At 38.1% G+C, this 22,070-nt stretch overlaps 1 protein-coding gene across 6 annotated transcripts in view; it reads right to left on the reverse strand.

Moving 5' to 3' along the window:
- The window catches only part of LOC117898295 (tight junction protein ZO-1), a 99,661-nt gene that overhangs the window by 59,159 nt on the left and 18,432 nt on the right, over positions 1 to 22,070 (reverse strand). For all 6 annotated transcript variants that reach the window (XM_034807552.1, XM_034807551.1, XM_034807558.1 and 3 more), the window contains exon 2: positions 1,642 to 1,726. In XM_034807552.1, coding sequence (XP_034663443.1) covers positions 1,642 to 1,726 — 85 coding nt within the window. The remainder of the gene's footprint in view (positions 1 to 1,641; positions 1,727 to 22,070) is intronic.

Below are 22,070 nucleotides of genomic sequence, written 5' to 3' on the forward strand. Positions count from 1 at the left end.
GGACTTCTATTAATACGCAGACTTCGAAATGGCGACTAAGGCTCTAAGTAATTATACACATTAATTGCACTTTCATTCCCTTTAGTAATATAGAATTTTGAACTTTCAGAGTGGCAAAACTTCTAGTAACACTTACAATACCCTTTCTTGTAAGAGCATGCCAAAAAAAAATTGAATAAAATAAAACTTCAAGAAAATCCCGCGCCACACACCACAACTGATTTTGGCGGCTGTCTCTTAAGTGAATTAAATATTGCACAATATCGCAGTGAGGCAAAGGAAAAACTTTACTGCTTTCGGGCCAGAAATCGCGGACCGTGTTCATTGGCCATATAAACGGTAACAACTCGGTCGACGACGATCTGGATCTCCCTGATGTTTGCGGCTTCGTTACTCTTCGATGTTGTTGCTAGTGTTGCTGTTACTGTTTCTGTTTTAGCTGTCAGTCAATTGCAGTCCGCAAATGGCTTAAATGCGCGCTCATGACCGCAAGCAATAAAATAATTAAGATGAAAATAAAAACAGGCAACACAAAACCTGAAAAAAACTGCAGTATAATTCACACTTGGAGCGTGTTTTCCCGTGTTTTCAGTGATCCTATAATGAGGCGTGGATTTAGGGGTGCAGTTGAATTGACTTTAATTATTGAATATGGAGTGGTATCGACTCTTACTCGAATTAATGGCATCATTAAGGGGTAGGAGAAACATGGGAAATAAAATCATTCGCAAGCGTGAAAATTAGTACAGATCATTTTATCGTAATTATTTTAATAATGCCTCGATATATTATTAAAATACCAATACCTTTTTCAATGCTTTGAGCAGAGAAAATATTTAGCAAGATATAATAGCAACAGACAAAATTATTGATTTATTATCGATAACCCAGTGATTTTGAAAGTTTTTAAGTCTTGAACAATATCGATATTCAAATCGATAACTTTATTATCCCTACAATGTTTGTGAATTAGAAAGGCCTGTGGTATAAAATATCAACTTGAGTTACACCACTTACATCTATCGATTGCTAGAGCAATCTTTGATTTGTTTAACCGGGAAAACTAACATCAAATTATCGCTACACACCCACTTGAAGATTTCCACATTCGATTCGCAAACACCGAAGTCATTAAAGCTTCATCAAATAATCAACAAATTGTAGAGCAATCAACCAGAAACCCCGAACGACATCTCCAAGAGATACGACGATAATAACACCCAACTGTCATCAAAGTGTTTTGTCAATTTTTTCAAAGGATTGGTCAACAGTGTGTCGCATGGAAGACAATTTACACAATCCGCGAGGCACACAAGAGCATTGCCACAGCATACGAGTACGAGGCAACGGCAAACGGCAACTGCCACACAAACTGAAACAGCAGCGACTGCCACAGAAACTTAAACTGCAACTACGACTACAGCACACTGAGATTAGCAAAACAATTATGGTTTTTTTTTTCACGAAAATTGCAACAAGTTAATTCCACTTGGTAATTGGCCAGAGACTGGGCGATGGCCGAATAAATCAATTCGTAGGGCGGCACAAGAAATGAGGCGGCTGCGGCTCTATAGTAATTTTCCACTTTACAGACATGCTAATGGGTCTGTTTTTCTTCTGAGGTTTCCCCCACACACTTACTTGTCAATGTAATCGATCGATTCGATTTCTTTTTGTAGTTTTCCCTCGGCGGTACTGTTCTGCGCTGCTTCCGCGTTGGCAGCATCTGTAAGACCAGAAAGAGAGGGGGTTTATAATTAGTAACCATTCGATATATGTAGAACATTGTTGCTGCATAAATTAAAAGTTGTAGACAAAATTTATGAGTTCCATTCGCTGGAAAATGGTAAACACATGTCACATCCAACTTGGCAAACATAAATTATAATTAGCCACAAAGTCAAAACAAGAATTGTAACATACAAAAACTTACGCACAAGCGGCCAAAAGGAAAAGGTAGTCTTATCCCATTTAACCTTAGAATCATGTGATACATAAGCAGACACTTTTGCAGACATATAAATCGTGGCTAGTGGCATGATTTATGCGACTGCAGCCACAGCTGAGCGATGCATATAGATCACTTCAAAATGCCGAACAAATGTCAATCCAAAGAACACGAAATATGCTTTAAAGACGGTCGTCTGTCTGTCTGACAGACACTTCAAAACGAGTGGAGACACAGGGTGTTCAGAAAGACTGAAGTGAGATCAAACTGTGTTGGAATTGAACGCTTTAAAGATAAATAAACGAACAATAGATACCCTCGCACATGAAGAGTTGATAAACGAGTTCACAGAGAGATCATAGGATCTTTCAATTCATGTTTTCTGCTGATATATGTTTGTATTTCTTTGGTTTTAGTGTAAAGCAGATCTGACAACTTCAAACAGAAACAGACAAGCTGGCAGCTTGGTACAGTACGTTGCATAATAATAAGACGAATTTACTTAAATTTTTACATATATATTTCCAGATTGTATAGAATATTAACAAACAGAATGGTTTTAAAAGAGAGTCCAAAGAATTATATTACAGCAGTTAATGCCGTTGAAATTTAAAATTCGACAATTATCGATCACTTTGTTATCTCACACCTGTCCTAAGCTAACGAAACGTATTGTACTTAAACGGAAACTTGTCCAAATCTAGGCAAGACTTTTTTGGGGTCTATGGCAGTTGGATAGTACGAGAAGGAGTCGAGGGGGAGTCCGCACAGAATATGTCTGGTGGCTGGTGGCTAAGACAGAGACAGACACTTCAAGTTCAATTGAAAAATGCGGCAAAGAGACTGCGAATATATATCGCGAGTATAAAGACCAACCGCATTGCCAGACAATGGATACATATGAATGAATATACGAGTACAGATATTGGGGCTAGGCATCGGAGTTGGAGCACCCAGCTGTGGCAATAGTTTTCAGACAAGTTTGTTGTAGCAGATATGACTCGAGTGGACTGTCTGTCGCCGGGGCCATGGACTCTGTCTCTCTGATCGTGTCTCAGGCGGCGGAGACGGAGACCCCAAGACAAGTCGAAGTCAATGCAATTTCATGCATGCAAATTAGTTTTTCAACCTGTTGCAATTTGTTTTATGAACCCCGCAAAGAGAGAGAGAGAGAGAACCGAACGAGAACCCCTCCCTAATAAGCGCGAAAAGTGTTCCCAAGGAGAATGCTAATTGGAGCGACTCATGAAAAATAGTTCACAAAATTATAATAAAACTCTTGCAAAGTGCTTGAAGTAGAAGTTGATGCTGATGCAAAAACAGAGGCTCATTCGTGCATGTCCTAGAGACATGCGTGAGAAAATCATCGCAGAACTTCTCACGGCATCGAGCGGCGGTGGCGGTGGCACCTAGAAAATTTATGCACCGCCAGAAGCAGTACCAGAAAGGGGTCTAGACTCCATCTCCTGATGGCCAATGCCTGATTTTATACTTGTAAATTACCCACTGCACTGCACTTGGCAATGAAGATGCTCTCTGCCATTGTTGGATGGGTTCTCTTACCCCTTTGGGTTTTTCTGGGGTCTGGGGAATGGGGCAAATGTGTGGCAGAGAAAATGTTTTTGCATCTCTGGCTGAAGGCGGAGTTTGGCACATTTTTAGGTTGTTGCCTTCGCTCTCTGAAGTTATGTTTAACACAAAATTATGATAGCAAAGAAAAAGTGTTGGAGTTGTGCCAGAAGCAATATAACTTTTATGGCGAGTAGGTGCTATGCTTTTTATTATGATCATAATCCAGCATTGGAGAAAACGATGTTGTTGGTAGATACATAAATATATTTAAGAGATTGGAAAATGCTGTTGAAGGAATGGAAAAGGTGTGTTTAACACATATAAAACTTAATTCCAATATTTGTGGAAACTTTTGATCCCCGTGCGATTTTGTAGGTGGAAATTTAAGGAGGAAAAGCTACATTGTGTTAACATATAAAAATAACAATTGTTTCAGAGCTCCACGAAAACTCAAGCTGAAAGGCTGCATCGGAAGGTACAGAATTTTATTGAAGACTTTATGGAATTCTATGGATTTTGTGTAAGATTCTCAGACATTTGAATGAAGATTCTGAATGTAAGTACTTGTTATACAATTATACATCTAGTACATATAAATATTTTAATTATACTTAGGAAGCCTATTCATAGACATCACCATCAGTTTTTCATGATGTTAGCATGAATGAACCTTGAGTGGATTTTTCAAAGAGGTTGTAAACCTTTTCGCTGGAAGCTTTTCTATTCCAGAGTGTTAACTGTAATAGCTAACCAGGCCATAAATGGGCTAACATTTAATTAACCGACACGCAACAAGCAAACAACAACAACAAAAAACTATTTCTGCGGTTGGTCTGAGGCAAGGTGTTAAAACATGACTTGGGCAATCAAAATCTTGAGTTCTGAAAGCCACAATCCCTTGGCCTTTAAAATGAATGCAAATCAAACCACAAAATAAAGAACCCAAGAACTATCCAGGGAAAATTAACGGAAAACATAGTAGGAAAAAGTAGCAGTAGAAAAAGATAAATGATGCGGCCAAAAGCGGAAGCGGAAATATCTTAGCCAAGTTACGGCAATTTGTGGTTTTTAATAGTCTCTCATCGGAGAGGCTACGAGTGGAACTTGGAGTGTTGGCACTTGGAGATCTGGTCCCATTACCCCGTTACCCAACGCTGCTGCCAACGAACGGTTTTATGGGCGCTGTAATTGAGAGCACTGAACATGAGACTAGACACATTGGAGAGACAGAAAGACAGACAGACGTAGAGAACACCCCATGCAGGGAGACAAATGCCAGCGAGGAGGAGCACGGGTACGGGTGTGGACTCTACACTGTACAGCTCTCGTGTGTCTTCATTTAATCGTCCAACACTTTGGGGCAGAAAGAGGCAGGAGAAGATCGCCGCCTGCAACGTGACGAATGATGTCCGATGAAATATGCAAAATATTTCTACCAAACCAGAAAGAGACAAATGTAGGAAGATATACGAGTAAAAGAGAGACAAAAGGGAGACAAATGTGGACAAAAAGACAGAGACAAATAGAGATAGAAAGAGCTAGACAGCGACAATGCTGGAAAAACCTAGAAAGAGATGGAGAATGGCCAAAGAATGGTTTCGGTGGCTGCACAGGAATCGCGCAATAAAAAAAAACAAGAAGTAAAGAAGTTTACAATTACATACTGCAAAAAATGTCAGCAACCACATAAAAAGGAAAAAGTTTCCAATGACTAAATAAATCAGCGTGGGAAACAATTTATGTAAGCACAGAAAAAAAATACACAAGGAAAACGTCGATAGATAAAGGGGGAAAAATACATAGGGGAGGGAAGAGACTCGCAAACAATTATCATAAATTTTATCGAGCAAATTAAATACAGGCAATAATAAAGAAATACCACACAATAGGAGCTAAGGAAGACACCAAAAAAAACCACTTGAAACGTTGGGAGACGCGGCCACACGTGTTGCGGCTCTGTAATACCCATCATGTACTTCGATTGTATACATATGTATGTACATATATCGAAAATTGTTCACTCATTAGCTAGAAATGATAAGTACGAAAAGTACATTTTTTTTTTTATCACCAATATAATGTAAATTACATTTATACATGTATATGAACCCCAGAAACCAAAATCATTCATCTGGTACAGGGTATAATAAGCCTGCATAATACTCCAAAAAAGATGTAACACACTAACCCACAAAAGAAGGAATACCCCACAAAAAAGTCTGTAAAATACCCTACAAAAAGTGGAAACATGAACTATCAAAAAGTCAAATATATATAAGTCAAAGTACTTCACCCCAAGGCCCTATGTATTTCTTCTCCCACTTTTGGAGACCCCCTCCCTTTTGGGTGTCCCATCGCCAGACAGACAAACATTTGTCGCCACAATTTATACTGCGAGTATCAGGTTACCCCCTCGAGACAGTTTTTACAATGAAAGAGATATATTTATAAGTACTGACAACAATTGTTGTTAACAATTACGCTGTTTAGGGCTCACACAGAGAGGCAGCCAAAGCCGCTAGTGACATAATTTTTGTTGGAGTTGCAGAGGGGTTTTTATATGCCTGATTTTCAATTAAAGAAAAATTGTGTAAGAGAAAATGAAAGTTGAGGGATTGAGTGGGGGATTGCCTTTTGTGATATATGATATGTGGCATGGTGTTATATGAGACTGAGGATGGGAACTCTATTTTGGCAAAGGAAAGGAGGAAAAGTTTTGGGGATTGGCTTATAAAAAAGAAGAGGTGGGATATATGTACATACATATGTACATTTGTACATAAGGAAATTGTAATTTAAGTGTGGTTAAAAATGCAACATTAAACGGGTATATGTTAGATGAGAGAATATAAAAGGGTTATAAGAGGATAGTAAATGAAAAATGGGTACTAAAAAGATCATAACAATCCAAGAAACGACTGGATTATACAAATTAACATTCCTACATATTTTTAAATATACAACCCCGCAATTAAATACAAATCCAATTATAATTACAAATATCTCATTAATATACCAAAAAAAATGTCTATGAAATGGAATGGAATGTCTCTGAAGCCATTGGAAAATCGTTTTCCCCAGACACGCATCTCACAGGTATTTCAACCATTCAAGCCTTCAAGCATTCCCTCCAACAATTTATCAATGAAATAATGTCTGTCAAAAATTAATTCAATACAAAAGCGGAACATGAAATTTCACAGAGATTAAAGACTCCAAAAGTGTTGCAATGTCAATAATTTATGCCCCCAAAATTTGAAATGTGTTCCCAAAAGAGGGAAAGATTAGACAGAAGAAACACAAATCGATGTGTGTTTCGTTTGTAGATTTGGGTGTTGCGTTGACTGACATTTGAAAGCAGATTTCAATTAAATGTATACCCTGTAATGTGTGCAGCGTGTATTGTATTTTAAGTTGTATTAGGCCACTGAAGTTCACTATGGCCATGGTCATTATGATTTTCCTCAAATAAATCAAAACTCCAGGTAAACCATAGTCGAAACATCCACTGAAATATTTATTTCTACTTCCCTAACATTCATCAATCTGCGTCATGTTAATCAATTTTATTAGCATTAGATACAAAATATTGTATGTGTCGAGATTCTGTTCCGTATTTGTTCGAGAGCTGTTGCCCTTTTTTCAAGTACAAAAAGTACATCAAAGTCAATGCTGAAGTGCGCATCAAGTGCGGCAACTCATCAAAGTAACGAATGAAACATAGAAAAAAGACTTAAAATGGCTTGAAATTATGAATGAGCGTCTGGCCATGCGCGTCTAGTGTCTTGTGGGATCTCTCTTCTAGATCTTGGATGAATGACAATGCCGATTTCTTGATTGTTGCTTGAAGGTCACTCTGGCTATGGCTGTTGCTCTGCGTCGGTAATAGGCCTAGAGGAACCCCATTATGGGATCTCTACTCTACCAGAAATATTGAAAATGAAAACAAAAAACGCAAAGTGGCGATTAATTCGATGGCACTTCCATATTTGTAGGCATATAATTATTGAAGAGAGACTTCACGAGAAGGCAACAACAAAATGTGTACAAAACTTAAATATACAAAAATTAAAAAAAAAATATACGCACAACAAATTAGATACAAATTCGAAGCTGAGCTTTAATCTGTGTGTGGGACTTTAACCAAACGTTCGGCTGACTGTATAAAAACAATTTTTAGGTCTATTTTTAGATGAGGCTCTTACTATTTTGGATAGGTTTCTCAGAACCATTTCTGAATCATTAAATTCACTTCTGATTCATCTTTGCATTTGATTTTTATAAGAAATAGCACGAAATTGTAAGTATGAGAATAACAACATAAAAGGGATTTTTTATTGTAAATATTCGAAATATTCTGTTCTCTATTAAATATCCCTAGAGTAATATCCACCCCAAACAAAAAAAGAGAATTGATAGGATATTGATAAAAAGAAAAAAACAAAAACTACACTCAAAAATTATTTTCAAAGAGAACAAAGAGAACATGTACTAAAAGCACTACTATTCCTAAGCATTGCTTAAAATCTTTAATTTAACAGCAGTTTATTTTAGTATAACCCCAAAAAATTGCCTAATTAACAAAACACGTGGACCAACCAACAAAAACATATTATAATATTGCTGATTCAAACCAAATGTACTTATACGAATGTTCGATCACATCCGTCACGAGTTTGCCGAATGAACTTTCTGTGTTATTTTATGGCATTTGTTTTCTGTTTTTTTCTTTCAGTTTAAGTTTAAGTCAGAAAAAATGACCGACAAAAATGCAAAATTCTGGTGAACAGAATTCAATTTACAAAGAAATTCATTTTACTGGTATAAGCATATTTCCCTTTCATATTTTTTGTTCAGTCAACATCCTTTTGAGGGCTTTAAACGGAATGAAATATGACTGAAGAGACGACGAAGATTCACTAAAGCCTCTGACGACAGCTGCAGACGACAACATTTTCGTACATTTTTGCTAGAAATTGCAACAAAAATTACTCAAACTTTAATGTTATACAGACAAAAACAGGGGAAAAAGGGGATGGCATGTACAGGTCGCAGGTCGCAGAATGTGCAAAAATGGTTTGCAAAAATATCATCCAAGGGTTGATGTCTGCCAGGCACGTTTCCTGGGGGTGAGGTTTAGTGGAGTGCATCGTTTGGGTATCAAATTTCCTTCAAAATCATAATGAAAAACGTTATTTGCAGAGTAGCAAAGGCGAACTGAAGAGAGGGGCACCTGCCATATGGCCGTATGTGGAGTGGCAAAGGGTTGCAGCAAAGCAATTACAAGTACAAACAGACGCACGATACACGACACACGGCACACGGACTCCCACTCTCAGAACACACACAAAACACTTGTTGTAATGTCAGCTGTCAATAGCACGCGTCGAGTCGAATTCAGTTTCGTTGTCCCCTTCAAACCCAAATTAAAATCAGTTGGGGGCACTTTTTGTATTGATAATTGGGGAGATTTTGGTACATAGCCCAAGGAAAATTAAAGATGAAACCTAATGAGAATGCATAAAAGAGTTTCATTGAGTGAGAAAGATGTACTTTTATTTTTTTATTTTTTCGAACTAGGACTGAAAGGGATCTTTATGTTAAAAAAGATCTTATGATAATCCTTTCAAACCATTAAAAATCTCATTGCACCTTAACAGAAAAATCTTTATTTGAAGAACGATTCGCTTATTTTCCCAGAGGTAATCTTTCATTCGTAAGAGGAAGACATGTCGACACACACTTAACTTTTCTTCTCACGCAATTATCCCGCTCCACTGCCCTGGAGTTCCACCTTTCTCTCCATCAAATGCATTCCCTAAGTCTTCACTCAAGAACTGCAATATCTCTCTATTACAACAAATGAAGAAATACAGAAAAATGAGCACAAAATGTGCCTGTGAATGTGCAAAACAATTATGACAATTCTTAACCCACTTTCAGTGCCATTGCGTTACATTTCATGCCATTCATTTCATTTATTTCTACGCAATAACCTAAAAAGACAGAAGCAAATTCTCCCCACTTTCTGGACGGTTCGGTTCCATCATGTCATTAAAAGAAAATTTCCCCACTAATTGCATTCTGTTGTAGGCTAATTTGAAGTCTTTCCCAGTTGCAGTTCATCTAAGCGACAAACTGGAACGTGCGACGAGTGCGACAAGAGAGAGAGAGAGAGGGGTTTCTATATACATTTGTCATTAGTCATTAGCCACCGCCGGATATACGACTAGGTTTTTTTTTAGTATAAGAGACGGGGCACCCCATTGATCTCGGGTTCAAGTTTCCCTCGAACGAGTATTAGTGTTTGTGGTATGTGCCACCGATTGTAATTAAATCAACTGCAAAGTGCCGCCAAAAGTTGCACACGATTTGTGATCTGACCAAAAAAGAGGGAAACGTAACAAAATAAGGAGAAGTGGGTTAAAATAAGTGCACTGCGGAGTTTGGGATACACTTTAAAAAAAAGGGAAAACAACACTAAAGTAAATCCAAGAATGGACTGAATTTCAATCTCCTATTATTTATTCTAAATATATGGGATAATGATCTGAATGAGGTTTAAAATGATGGAAATATTCTCTTTATAAATTGTATTAACGTAAAAAATCAAATTGGATCTTGTTAATTTGATGGAAATCATATCTTCGAATATATTTACAAGTTGTTTCATCAGAAAACCCCTAAAACCCATTCATAAATGTAAATTATTATTCCCAGAACATTATTCCATTAATGCTCTTAAGTTTTAGCCAAGTTTTTGGCTAGAAGTTACTTATGGTATAATTATTCTTATGTGTGTATAAGTACTTAAAAGTTTATCCGCCCATTAAACCCTTTCGAAGAGTACATATTGTATTTGCAAATCGAAACCAAATCGAAAGAGAAACAACGCTTACAGAGCTGTGGCCGGAGCCCCAGCAATTATGATGGCGGCAACGGCGGTGACTGACTTTTGGGCCTGACTTTTGGGTGACTTTGGTAATTGTTTGAGTTAATTGCACTTGGCATCGCTTAATTGCAATTCAATTGTCATGCCACCACCGCCACTGCCAGCGCCTCTGAGTGCTGGCTGCCAGTGCCTGCCTCCATGTGTGTCGTGCCTTGAGTCGTGTGTTGAGTGTGTTGTAAGATGCCGCTCCGATGCCACCCATTTGAAGGTTACAACAAACCGACAGACGACAACCGACATCCCATGATGAGTGTCTCTCAATGAATGTGACTTTGATGCATCGTTTTTCATTGAATATTGAGTGCAGTGCACACCACAAGTGCAGGTTACATGATGTGAGGGGATTGATTTATTCATATATACATACAAACATATGTACATAAGTACATGGCATACATACATTTATACAAACCATGTCTCTCTCTCTTTCTCTCTCTCTCTATAAATGAGATTTAGTTTTATTGATTTTTCAATCACCTGACAAATGTTCTTTAGAATTCCATTGTTCAATTAGCATTAGCCAATGAATATTGTATATGTTTATGTGATGACTGATCTAATGAAATCTGATATCAGGGTAGGGGCTTTTAATCTATACAATTTCTCTGAAATGCTTAAATGCATTACTAGTTGCAAGCAATATTAAATAGAAATCTTGCGAAAAAGACTACAGTAAATCCCTAACAACCATATCTACCTTTCATTTCTCTGCAATTGCAAAAAAAGTATCCTAACAAGCAATCATCTTTCTGTCAAACCAACTTTCATATCATTTTTCTACCATCTTCATTGCTTTTTTGTGTGTTTTTCACTACAAAAATGCCTGCAATTCAATCAGCTATCAAACACTTGTCAAAACAATTGGCAGCAAAAAGCGAAAAGTAACTAGTTTCTTCGCTCATTTCAATCGGTGCTGCTGCAGTTGTCACTCGGTTTGCGGGTCAAAGCCACAGAAAGAAGTAGCAGCCCGCAGCTCGCAGTTGCATCCGCAGCAGAAACTGAAGAGGTATCTTCCTCAGGAAAAACCAGTTGCTCTGGTGGCATTCTCTCTGCGGCCAATTCCTTGGAAAATCATTAACGTGTCTTAGGCATAAATAATTAAAAAATCAAGCAGAGCAACAGATACGTCTGTAGACGGTAGACTGTACAGAAGACGTCACGTCAATGTCTTGTTTGTTGGCCTGCATCCTGGTCCGTTGCAACGTTGAAAGCCTTTTCAGCAGGAGACACAAGACTCGCAAAGAAAGATACAAATGCATCTGTGGTGCTCCCATTGCTTTTGCTGCCTGCAATTACACATGGGAGATAGATGGATAGATGGATGGTTGGTAGCTGTAGCTAGCTGTAGCGATGCGAGGAATCACGCTTGTCAATATGACATCCCGTGTACATACTTCAAAGAGTCAACAGATCTCTCAACTTACAATTGAAGAAAGTTAACCTCAAATAAAGAGAGACTCCCAACTGAGGATATCGCATTTCCGGTGTGTGGCATTTGCGGTCATTGCGGTAATCATACGTACAAGATTTATGTATCTCCTACATATATGTATATACATATATGCCATTGCATTAATGAGCAGAGAGATACACATCTGATAATTCTATAGCTACTGCTTTTGGCAAAGAAAAAAACCATAAATAATATACATATGTACAAACAAGACTTGTTCCGAAATGTAGTTAGTGGCTCGAAGCTCTAATACACCAAATAAATCAGCTTTCAAAATATTTAGCATTCGTTTAGCACTCAAACACACACACACGAGAGAGATAGATAGAGAGAGAGAGATATCTCTGACTCACAAACTTGTCTTTTGTTGCACGCTCCCACATTTAATAAATATTTAAACATTTTATAATCTCAATAGAGTGGCGGACACATAGAAACAGATACACAGAGACTCGACTCTGATCTTTGCACACGCAAATACGTGAGCTACTGTGCTACTGGCTCTCCTTCCCCCACAACATTGATTGTGTGCCTCGTATTTACTCGTACAATTCTCCTACACTCTATTTGTATCCCATAGCTGCTAACAATTGTAGGTGCGCTTTGGCAAATATGTGTCCGAAAGCACAGATTCATGTGTGACTCAAAGTAAAGTCAAATAAAAGGGTAACCAAACTCTATAGATGGCAAAGGAAGTATTTAAATATTAATCGACAGAGCACTTGCATGTTATTTATAATTCTAAAGCATCTCATGAATTTTTCTGCTGTTTGTATAACGAATATATAAGATTTCCAACACATTCAAACCCTTCTAATCCCATAAACATCATTTTTGAGTACCGCTTTACCCCTATCACACGTATAGTATAAATCATAATCCCCGCCCCTCCAGCAGATCGTTTAAGGAAAAACGTCTTGTAGATACAATCCATAAACAACACAAAAGACAAATGATATCCATCAGTGTAACAAGCTTCACAACTCAGCTAAGCAACCTTCGATCTTTCTTCTACACACATATGTACATACTCGTACGTATAAGTCATAAAATAACAAGCAGAGTCGGAGTCGGAGTCCGGAATACATAATTTATGTGGGTGAAGTTCTATGACAGGCCGCACGGCCACTGGCGTTGTGTGAGTTGTCAGACGACGGGCAGTGGCCGAAAAGTGATTTAAAAATTGAAAACCAAATCCAAAAAAGCGAAATAAAAGAACAGGAATACAGAATGGGCACGTTTTGCCATCAAAACGTCACGAAATAAACAATAAAATAAAACAAGTCTCAATGTAGCGACGTATGGAGAGACAGAGGTACTGCTTAGCCACTCTGTGAGAGATACAAACTGGGAGAGCAAGGGAGAGACCGAGAGAGGTGAGACCCAATATCCAATGCAAATGATATAAAAAAAGCACTCAAAAGCCCCACACAGAGTTGTAAAAGTTTTGTCTTTCGGGGTTTGGTTTTGTTCTTGATTTGTATTTTTTCGCCGTTTCTTTTTCAGCTAATGAGTGGAGTTTTTAGCTTGGTTTCTCGTCGTGTGTCCGTGTCCGTGGCTCTCTCGTAAAATTTATGAGGTGTTTTGTTATGTGTTAAAGTTATATTCTGTTGGAAACAGAAACCCGAAAGCGTGCTCAAGAGGCTGTATCCCCATCTCTGACTGAACTGAACGACGATTCATTAGCTTAGCAGCTTAAGCAAATTATATGATCGATGCGTGGAGTGGGAAGAGTTTTAGCTTAGGGATTCCTGGAAATCACAGAGTCCCCCTCCCATTAAAATATCACATCAAACAGCCAAAAATCCAAACAGGATTGACAAGTTTCCCAAAACCTTATCTTCTTTCACTTCTCCTTTTATTTTTGATGCAAAAGTGTCAAATATTTTGTGTTTATTTCACTTGCTATTATGCCCTTCACATATTATAATAATTTTTCGGTGGGAATTTGAGGCTTGTTCGTGCCTTGTGGGTCATCCACAATTTTGTTTACTTTTAAGAGTGGAGATGACGAGTACCCATTACATTTTGATGGGAGAATAAGTTGCATTTCTCAATTGTTTAACATCTTTTTGCGTGAAAGTAACGAGTACTTATGGGAAAATTTCAACTTGAGAAGAAAGGAAGGAAGGAAGAGTAGGGATGGAAGTTGGGGATTAGATAAGCAGAATCCCCAACTTGTACCGGAATTCATTCACTTGTTGGGAATTCCCCAACCGGAATTCCTTCAGCTATTCTGTAAATTTGTGCTCCTAAACAAGTATTCCATACAATTTGACCCCACATATCAGCAATCTTGGAATTATACAATGAAATTCAGACATTTGCGATACATAAACCCCTATAAATCGTTATTATCTTATTCCAGTACCTGTCCTGTGAATGCTACGTGATTGGAAATCACATTATGCCGCATACAATTCCCAAAATTGAAATTATAAATTGCAAAGTTCCATAAACAATACCAGAACAGAAGCCCAGAACACACACACTGCATATCTCTCAGTCAGAATACGAATTGATATGTCAAAGAGAAACGGTTCTACAGCCACACCTGACATCTTACAAATGTATATTTTCTGTGTAATATAATACTCAGCGTAAGATAAAAACACATTTTGTATGCCAAGAGCATGGTGTATTAATAATATTATTTAAGTTTTTTGTCTGATTTTTCCATACCCGGAGGCGGCGGCAAATTGCAAAGCAATTATTCGAATCACACGTTTGAATAAGCGGCAAGTGGAATGTAGCTACGTGGAAGCGGAGGTGGCAAGCGAAAAATGTTTTGCATCGCTGCACCTGAAAAGGCGTCAGAAATATTTACACTTTAAGCCACCTCTTGATTCATTTACACTCCCCCCCCATGAGCCTAACCAAAGCTGGAGATGAGGTGATGTCATTTGGCTCTGGTCATTAGACCTCATAATGAAGATAAATTTGAATCTCGTTTTTGTTTTTTTTGCCAACCCTTTGGCTTAATGCTTAATGGTAATTAACATTTATACGATTGCTGGCTTTTGTTTTAACCAATGGAAATACTTTTGTTATAGTACCTTGTATTTTTGCATTAAAGAGCGTTCAATAGAGAGAATGAGAGAGATCGATTTTGCATCAAGCATTAAAGCCCCCATTACCACTTAGCTACTCTGGGAGAGGGCGAGAATTGAAGACTAACGTGAACCTCCTGAGTATTTGATAGATCCGTGTAATTTTATTCTTATTTTCTCCCATAAACAACTGTCGAGTCACTACCCATACTTCACAAGTTAAAGCTTTCATAATCTATTCTATTCATATCTAACAAATCGAATCACTTTTCTCATATAATTGTTTGTTTTTTGTTTCTGTAACTTAGCATTAAAAATCACATACCACCACAATAATAGGTATCTTTCAGTTTAAACAATCCACTACATGTGAGCTCTCCAATCTTTATTTATTTATTATTATTTTCCCATTATTTGTTCAACATACTTTTTGGCAAGACTCTGTGGCGCCGGTTTCGTTTTCGTTTTTGGTTTATCTGATTTTTTTTTCTTCTCAATTATTTTGCGGTGATCAACAATATAAGCATTAAATTGGCACAGGGTAAATATTTCATTTTCGAAGAAACAAAAAAAAAAGAGAGATAAATTGCCCCGCATAAGCGGAATATCAAAATCTGCCTTGTTGTCAATATATTTTCATTTTTATATACACCTAAAAATGGTTGTGCGGTATATCGATATTTAAAGAAAATACGGAGAGGAGAGGAAAAATAACCAAAAAGGGACAAAACTGTATAATATACAAATATATTTCATCAAAAACATTAGAAATAGTTTTATATAGAACTCTTTAAAAGAATGTCAACAAGCATTACTCTCTTGAAGAGCATGTCTACAATGAAACCTCTTCCTTAAATGCTAAACTATTCTGTGAAATGGAGATGTGTATATTCATTCCTAGTATATTCCGAACGAAACTCTACAAAATACATACGAGTACATAAGGATTAAAATGTTTATATTTCGTAAGCCCAATATCATCTACCCACCACAGAAACAATCACTCTTTGAGAGTATCAATAGCTTCGACTCCCTCATCCACCACACCTTTCCAGTTTTCTTTTTGGTGTAGTTTTGCGCAATGGCAAAATATTTATAAATTTTTGGTGTTTGTTGTGTATGTATTTCTGTCTAATTTTGCCACCTGCATTTTGGCATATTTGGTTGCTGTGTTCGGTGTGTGGTTTTTTGGCTCTGTTGCCTGTGCCTCTGTGGAGGCAAGTTTTTGGCCAATTGATGAATTGGTTTTGACCAAATGCAGTGTAGCGCAGTGGAGCGCCGAAAGCCGAAAGGGTGTCTCAAATTGGTCAGAAATGATTTATTAACGTGGCTAGTTGTTTATGTCGACTTAGCCCCCATCATTTATGGTCAAACACAAATTTGTTATTTAACAATTTTTCCATTTTCCAATGCAATTGCAATGCGATATCCAATTCCAATTGCAATTGCAATGCGATGCGTGTAAATGTTAGAAGCCAATTTGACAATTGGACAATTTTCGCATTCAATTTGTAATTTGTAATTCCGATTTCTTACAAGACGAAACAACCTAAACTTGTTGATATAGTTATTAGATATGGCTACGCCCAAACAAATTGTGGCTCTGTGGCTTTTTGATTAAGGTGGAGGGGGCTGATGGTTGATGTTTTAATTGTGTGGCAGTTTGAAAAATATTGAACCGCAAGAAAAAAGGAGGGCTTGTGAGATCAGTTTCTTCACATTTGAAGAATATTTTATTCCGAGAAGTTCTTGGATTGGATTCTCTCCTTTTAGAATAATCTTTTGTGGGAAAGCATACCAGTCATACATGCATGTATGAATTGCCCTCACCTGCCTATATCTTTAATCCCAAAATATATCTTATTATTTTGTAGTTATTCAAATAGCAATCGCTCGCTTATTATGCCAATGCTTCCCTTTAAGAATCGTTCTAAAATAATTGATATCATAAGAAACCAAACCAAAAATCATCAATCATTTTCTTAGCCGCAAAAATCAGCATCAATTAAACTTCAAAGGCACCCAAAAAAGTGCTCAAAATTAGCCAATTGGCGCTATCCTCTCTCATATTACCCATGTTCCACAGAAAAATACATATCAAAAGTTTTTCCTGGCCAAAAAGTCAGACACGTGCAGAAAATAACACAAAAACGAATCTGGCAAAAAACCACAAAGCCAAAGGCCTAAACAACAATAACAATCATTATATAATGAAAGAGGGGAATGAGGGAAAAAACTAGCAACGAAAAAACTCATAAATAAATGTTCAAATAAAGAACAAAATAAAAGCCATGGCAATCAACAAAACAGAACAACAAACAATGGCAGAACAGAACCGAACAGAGCAGAAATGATTGTTGGCAAGGTTTTTGACATTGGATTTTCTTTACTTTACAGAGCTTGGTCAGAACTCAAAGATTGCGAGATCTTAACGATTATAATGAAACCATTTGGGGAATGACTTCTGTATTCGTCTTACGTACAAAGGTCTGCCTTTTGCGGAGCCATGAAAAAAGATAAAAGATTCTCGTACATAAAGATGCAAATTTGCCAAATGATTTGTAAATTGATTTATGGACTGGAGCTGGAGATGGAGATGGAGGATGTCGGCAAAAGCGTCTCTAATTCTTTAATTGTTGGCTATGGCTATTCATACAACAGATTCAAAGATGTAAATTAAAGTGTTTTCAAAATAGTGAGAGCAATTAAAGATGCCATGGATTACAAGTGATTTGTATGGTTTCTTTTAAGGAATAATTGCAGGTGGAAGCAGTGGAAATGACGGTGTGAAAATCATGTACACAATTAGGTGACTGAGTTTGAAAAATATTTCGTACTTAATAGTCGTTGAGCTAATCATAGAAACGTATTGAAATAAGGAAATTATTTTACAAAATCCCGAGTCCCTCTCTTAAATACATAATTATGTATTTGTTATAACTATACATACATGTACATATGTATGTTTGTACATATTTACAATGTATATATGTATTTATGTACTTGTGTGGAAGGTTATACTTTATGTGGGAGTATATCCACAATTACTGTTTAAGGTGTGCCTTGGGCTCGTCTTTTCTCATGTATTCCACCTCAAAATCTAGTTAAATATCAATCGTATTTCCATCACATTTATACCAAGGCATCCATAACAGATAACTGAACCCATTAAACCACCCATAAAAAATCTCAAGTGAGTGAGACGGTTTAATATCACATTTTAACTATTCTAAACGCAGACAGATCGTTAACAAAAGATCCGTGTTGTAATACCCCATCAATAATACTCATACCCAATGGAAATCATCAATTCTGTATTTAACGACTTAATTTCTTGACCGTGATACGGCGATAACCCGTGTAACCATCATAAAAATGCAAAACAGAAAGCCTTCGAATGGCAACGAAAAAGTCTAGCCGATACGATAGATATTTAGCTATTTTCTTCAAGGGAAATCCACAGAGCAATAATAGTTTATAAAGAAAATGTTAATTGATTTAAATGTGTTCAATTAAATGCATTTTCAGGATCACAAGAAACGGCCTGTGGTTAATGGAAAAAAAGCTTGTTTTTGTCCGAAAGGAAATTGGTTTTGGTTTCGATTCGGTCACGCGGTTGCTTCTCTTGAGATGAGGCACGCGTGCCGCTTTGGTTTGGTGCCTCCTCTGGTGTCTGCTTGGTGCACCTCCTGCTCCACTACTCTTTTTCTTTTTTTCAATCTTGGCTCAATTGTCTGTTGACTGCTCCTCCTGCTGCTGCTGCTGCTAGCCAACACATCTTTGGGAGTATTCAAAGCACGCGAGTTTACAAATTGAAAACTTGTTAAGTGCCAGTCTCCGAGTCTTTGCGACTCTGACAACAGGTGAACCGGCCTCTGGATGGTTGTTGGGCTTTGTTGGTCTTCTCTTCACTCTGTATCTCTGGGGCCCAGCCGTTGACAGATTTGTGTTGCCAATTTACGTTCAAGTTGATGTTGCTACCTCTGTCAGGCCTCTGTGATAGAGTTGTTTGACATTTTGGTTTTGGCTGCGGCTCTGGCTCTGGGTTGCAGCCCAAAGTTTATGCAAATTTAACGGGGGCCACAGCACACACCCACCACATAATGGATACAGAATCGAGTACACACAGATGCAGATACATACCTGAAAAAAAAAAAAAAAATACAAAAATGCATTAGAATGTGATAGATACGAGTGTACTTTTTGGTAATTTTTTCTTTTTTTTGTTATTTTTGTTGGTGGCTTGAAAATTGGGTTAACGCATTCTTTTGCTTTGGGTAAACAATTCTCGAGTGTTGAGTGCTGGGTATAGGTACCTGGGAAATTGCTTTGATTTTTGTGGAGCTAGGTGCTTGGGGTTCTTTGGTTCTTTGGAAAAACATAAACATAATTTTTTCGGTTTCCCTTGCAGTGCAATTGACCCAGTTCTTTAATCGTTTATCGACTACAAATATACACCATTTCCACAGTCGATTAAGTGGCCCTGCACTTTGCTCTCTTTCAGAGCAGTCGCAGCAGTTGGAGGTTGTAGTTTGGAGACCCCAAGAGCTGAAGTTTCCAGTCTCAATCGAAGTGGGGGTCAGGAATTGGAGTTTCGAGAGGCAGCAGGAGGGATACACGAGTGTCTAGAACTCGATGTAAATGCAGTTTACACTTCAGAAACACTCAAGCTGTATAAACACATAAACGTTTTGCTCTACAACAAATATTTTCTAAGTGCTCTGAAAATGTTTTTCCTACGAGTTAGATGGAAAACTGATTGTACAAAAGATCTTATTACCGTTCCAATTGGACTAATTGGAGCCATTCAAAAAGGAAAGAGAAGTACATTTTGGTATGGGAAATTTGTATTAGATTTGAATTAGACTCGACTGTACAGATTCATAATACAGATAGTTTCATTTAAAATTAAAAAAATTTTGGTTATAGCCGTTTGTTTTTCGCTGCTAACTTATGTATTTTTTTAACTCTAGAGACACTCTATCAATTGTGGGTTCATTTACTAGAACTATTCCCCCATAATCATGTCTTTAATTTGATATATCTTTTTGCTTAACTTATGCCTCTTGCATACAGATTTTTGGCTCTATCCAGTATCTAGCCATAAATTCTATTCCCCAACTTATCGCACACTATGTATGTATGTATGTATTTCTATTTCGTATTCAGTTACAATAGCTTTCAGCACAATCTTTCACAAATCACAATTCATCATTTATGGCGATTCCTCACAGCTGCTTATCCAATTACAAAAACCAAGAAGGTGGGGAGCGGAGGCGAAGGCAAAGTCCTGTGAGCAGCACAACAAAAACAAAGCCACTCAAAAGGCGGCGGCATTTACATTGATGTGCAAGCATATACTCGGCTCCATATATTGAATATATATGCATGTAGGGAGCAGCATGCATTATGGAAGCGATCGAAGCGATGTGAAGGGTCCGGTACGTCCGCTAAGGGCGTACCACTCGACCACCAGCAGCAGCATGCACACACAAAGGCCGGAGGACACACACACACACACACACGCAGAGAGAGTATGCGAGTCCAGTCCAGAGAGAATACACTACGGGATGTGGACGTGGACAAAGTGGCCTGTAAGTAAACCCAATTGACACTTGAACATCGCCCAGTAGCCGGCGGCGGGTCTGAGGCATCAACGTGGTGGGTTCTACCATGGCATGGTAATCGTAATGGTGTTTCCTCTGCTCTTCTCTTCTCTCTCCTTCACTCCCACTCTCGTTTTCCATTTTGGGTTTGACGTTTTATTTGATTTTACGCTTCGTTGCATTTTTTTGCACTCTTGGAATGGGAATGGGCATTCGGAAGAGAGGGGAGAATGGTATGACAATGTTAAGAGCGGGAATGGAAAGAGCGGAAGGTACACACAGACACACATATGTATGTATGTACATATGTATATGGATATGAAATGGCAATGGAAACTCGATATGCATGGGCCGCCCTTGTTCATCGATTTTCAAGTGCACTCTAGACCCTATCCCTATTCCCCGTACACCATTCGCTTATCCCTATCCCTCGATCTCGATTCCTGCCTCAACTCCTGCATAATTTATAACTATGACACTACCTTCAGAGAGAACTGCATGACACTAGCTTCGGTGGGAGCTGCTGCACTGGAAGAACAATGCCTCGAAGATTAATGGTCACACACAAACCACCACGAGTGAGTGGCTGGACAGGATATGGCATACGGTTGGGAGGATGACTCTTTGGAAAATCCATGGAAATTGGTGTGCCAAAAAATGTGCCTTTTCCCATTTAAAATGACTTGAATATTTGAGTTTGGGGTCTAATGAGGGAGGGAATACTCCAAAGACATCAGCCAGCAGACAGGCAGGACACATAATATATGGCAAGGGACTTTTACGACTTCATTAAGGCTTCCACTGTGACACCTCTCCACTGCAGCAGTTCCATTGTCTAGGATGACTCTGACTCTATGTCTGTCTCTACTGTCTGTCTATTCTGTCTCTGTTTTCTGCCTCGTTCCTGCACTTGACATTGTGTGCTCTGTGGTGCAAAATAAACTAACAGGATTATTGCGGCAAAACGGCCTGGCCTGGCTTTTGTAATCCTTTAATGCCGCAGCACCAGATCGGGGCCCTTAACCCTTGAGGCGTTCTAGAGCAGTCTCCTTTGGCAATTGTTTTGCCTGGTTTCCAGCTGCCTCATGTGTATGCAAATTTATTTACATTTTGTGCTAAAAATATACTTTTTACCATGCCAAAAGAAGGGGAGGCTACGGGACAAAACAAAGGATGGCATGACGGGGGTTGAACGGTGGGGCTGTGCTTACAACACGCCACAATGCACAAGGACAATGACACCAATTGTAGTAGGCAAAGGTGGCTCCACTTGTACTGCACTTTAACATTAAGGTTAAGTTGAGGTAATGGCAAAAGTAAGTAATGGAAAAGTAGGGATTTTGAATAGGATACGACTTAATTGGATATTCAATTGGATTATGGTGTTTACTCTTAAGAATATTTAAATATTCCATAAAACCAATCCAATTACTACTGCCCAAGATCACAGTTCATTATAACCGATTATCGAGTAAACATACAATCATAT

This window comes from Drosophila subobscura, chromosome O (assembly GCF_008121235.1).
Source record: "Drosophila subobscura isolate 14011-0131.10 chromosome O, UCBerk_Dsub_1.0, whole genome shotgun sequence".
Taxonomy (NCBI): Eukaryota; Metazoa; Arthropoda; class Insecta; order Diptera; family Drosophilidae; genus Drosophila; species Drosophila subobscura.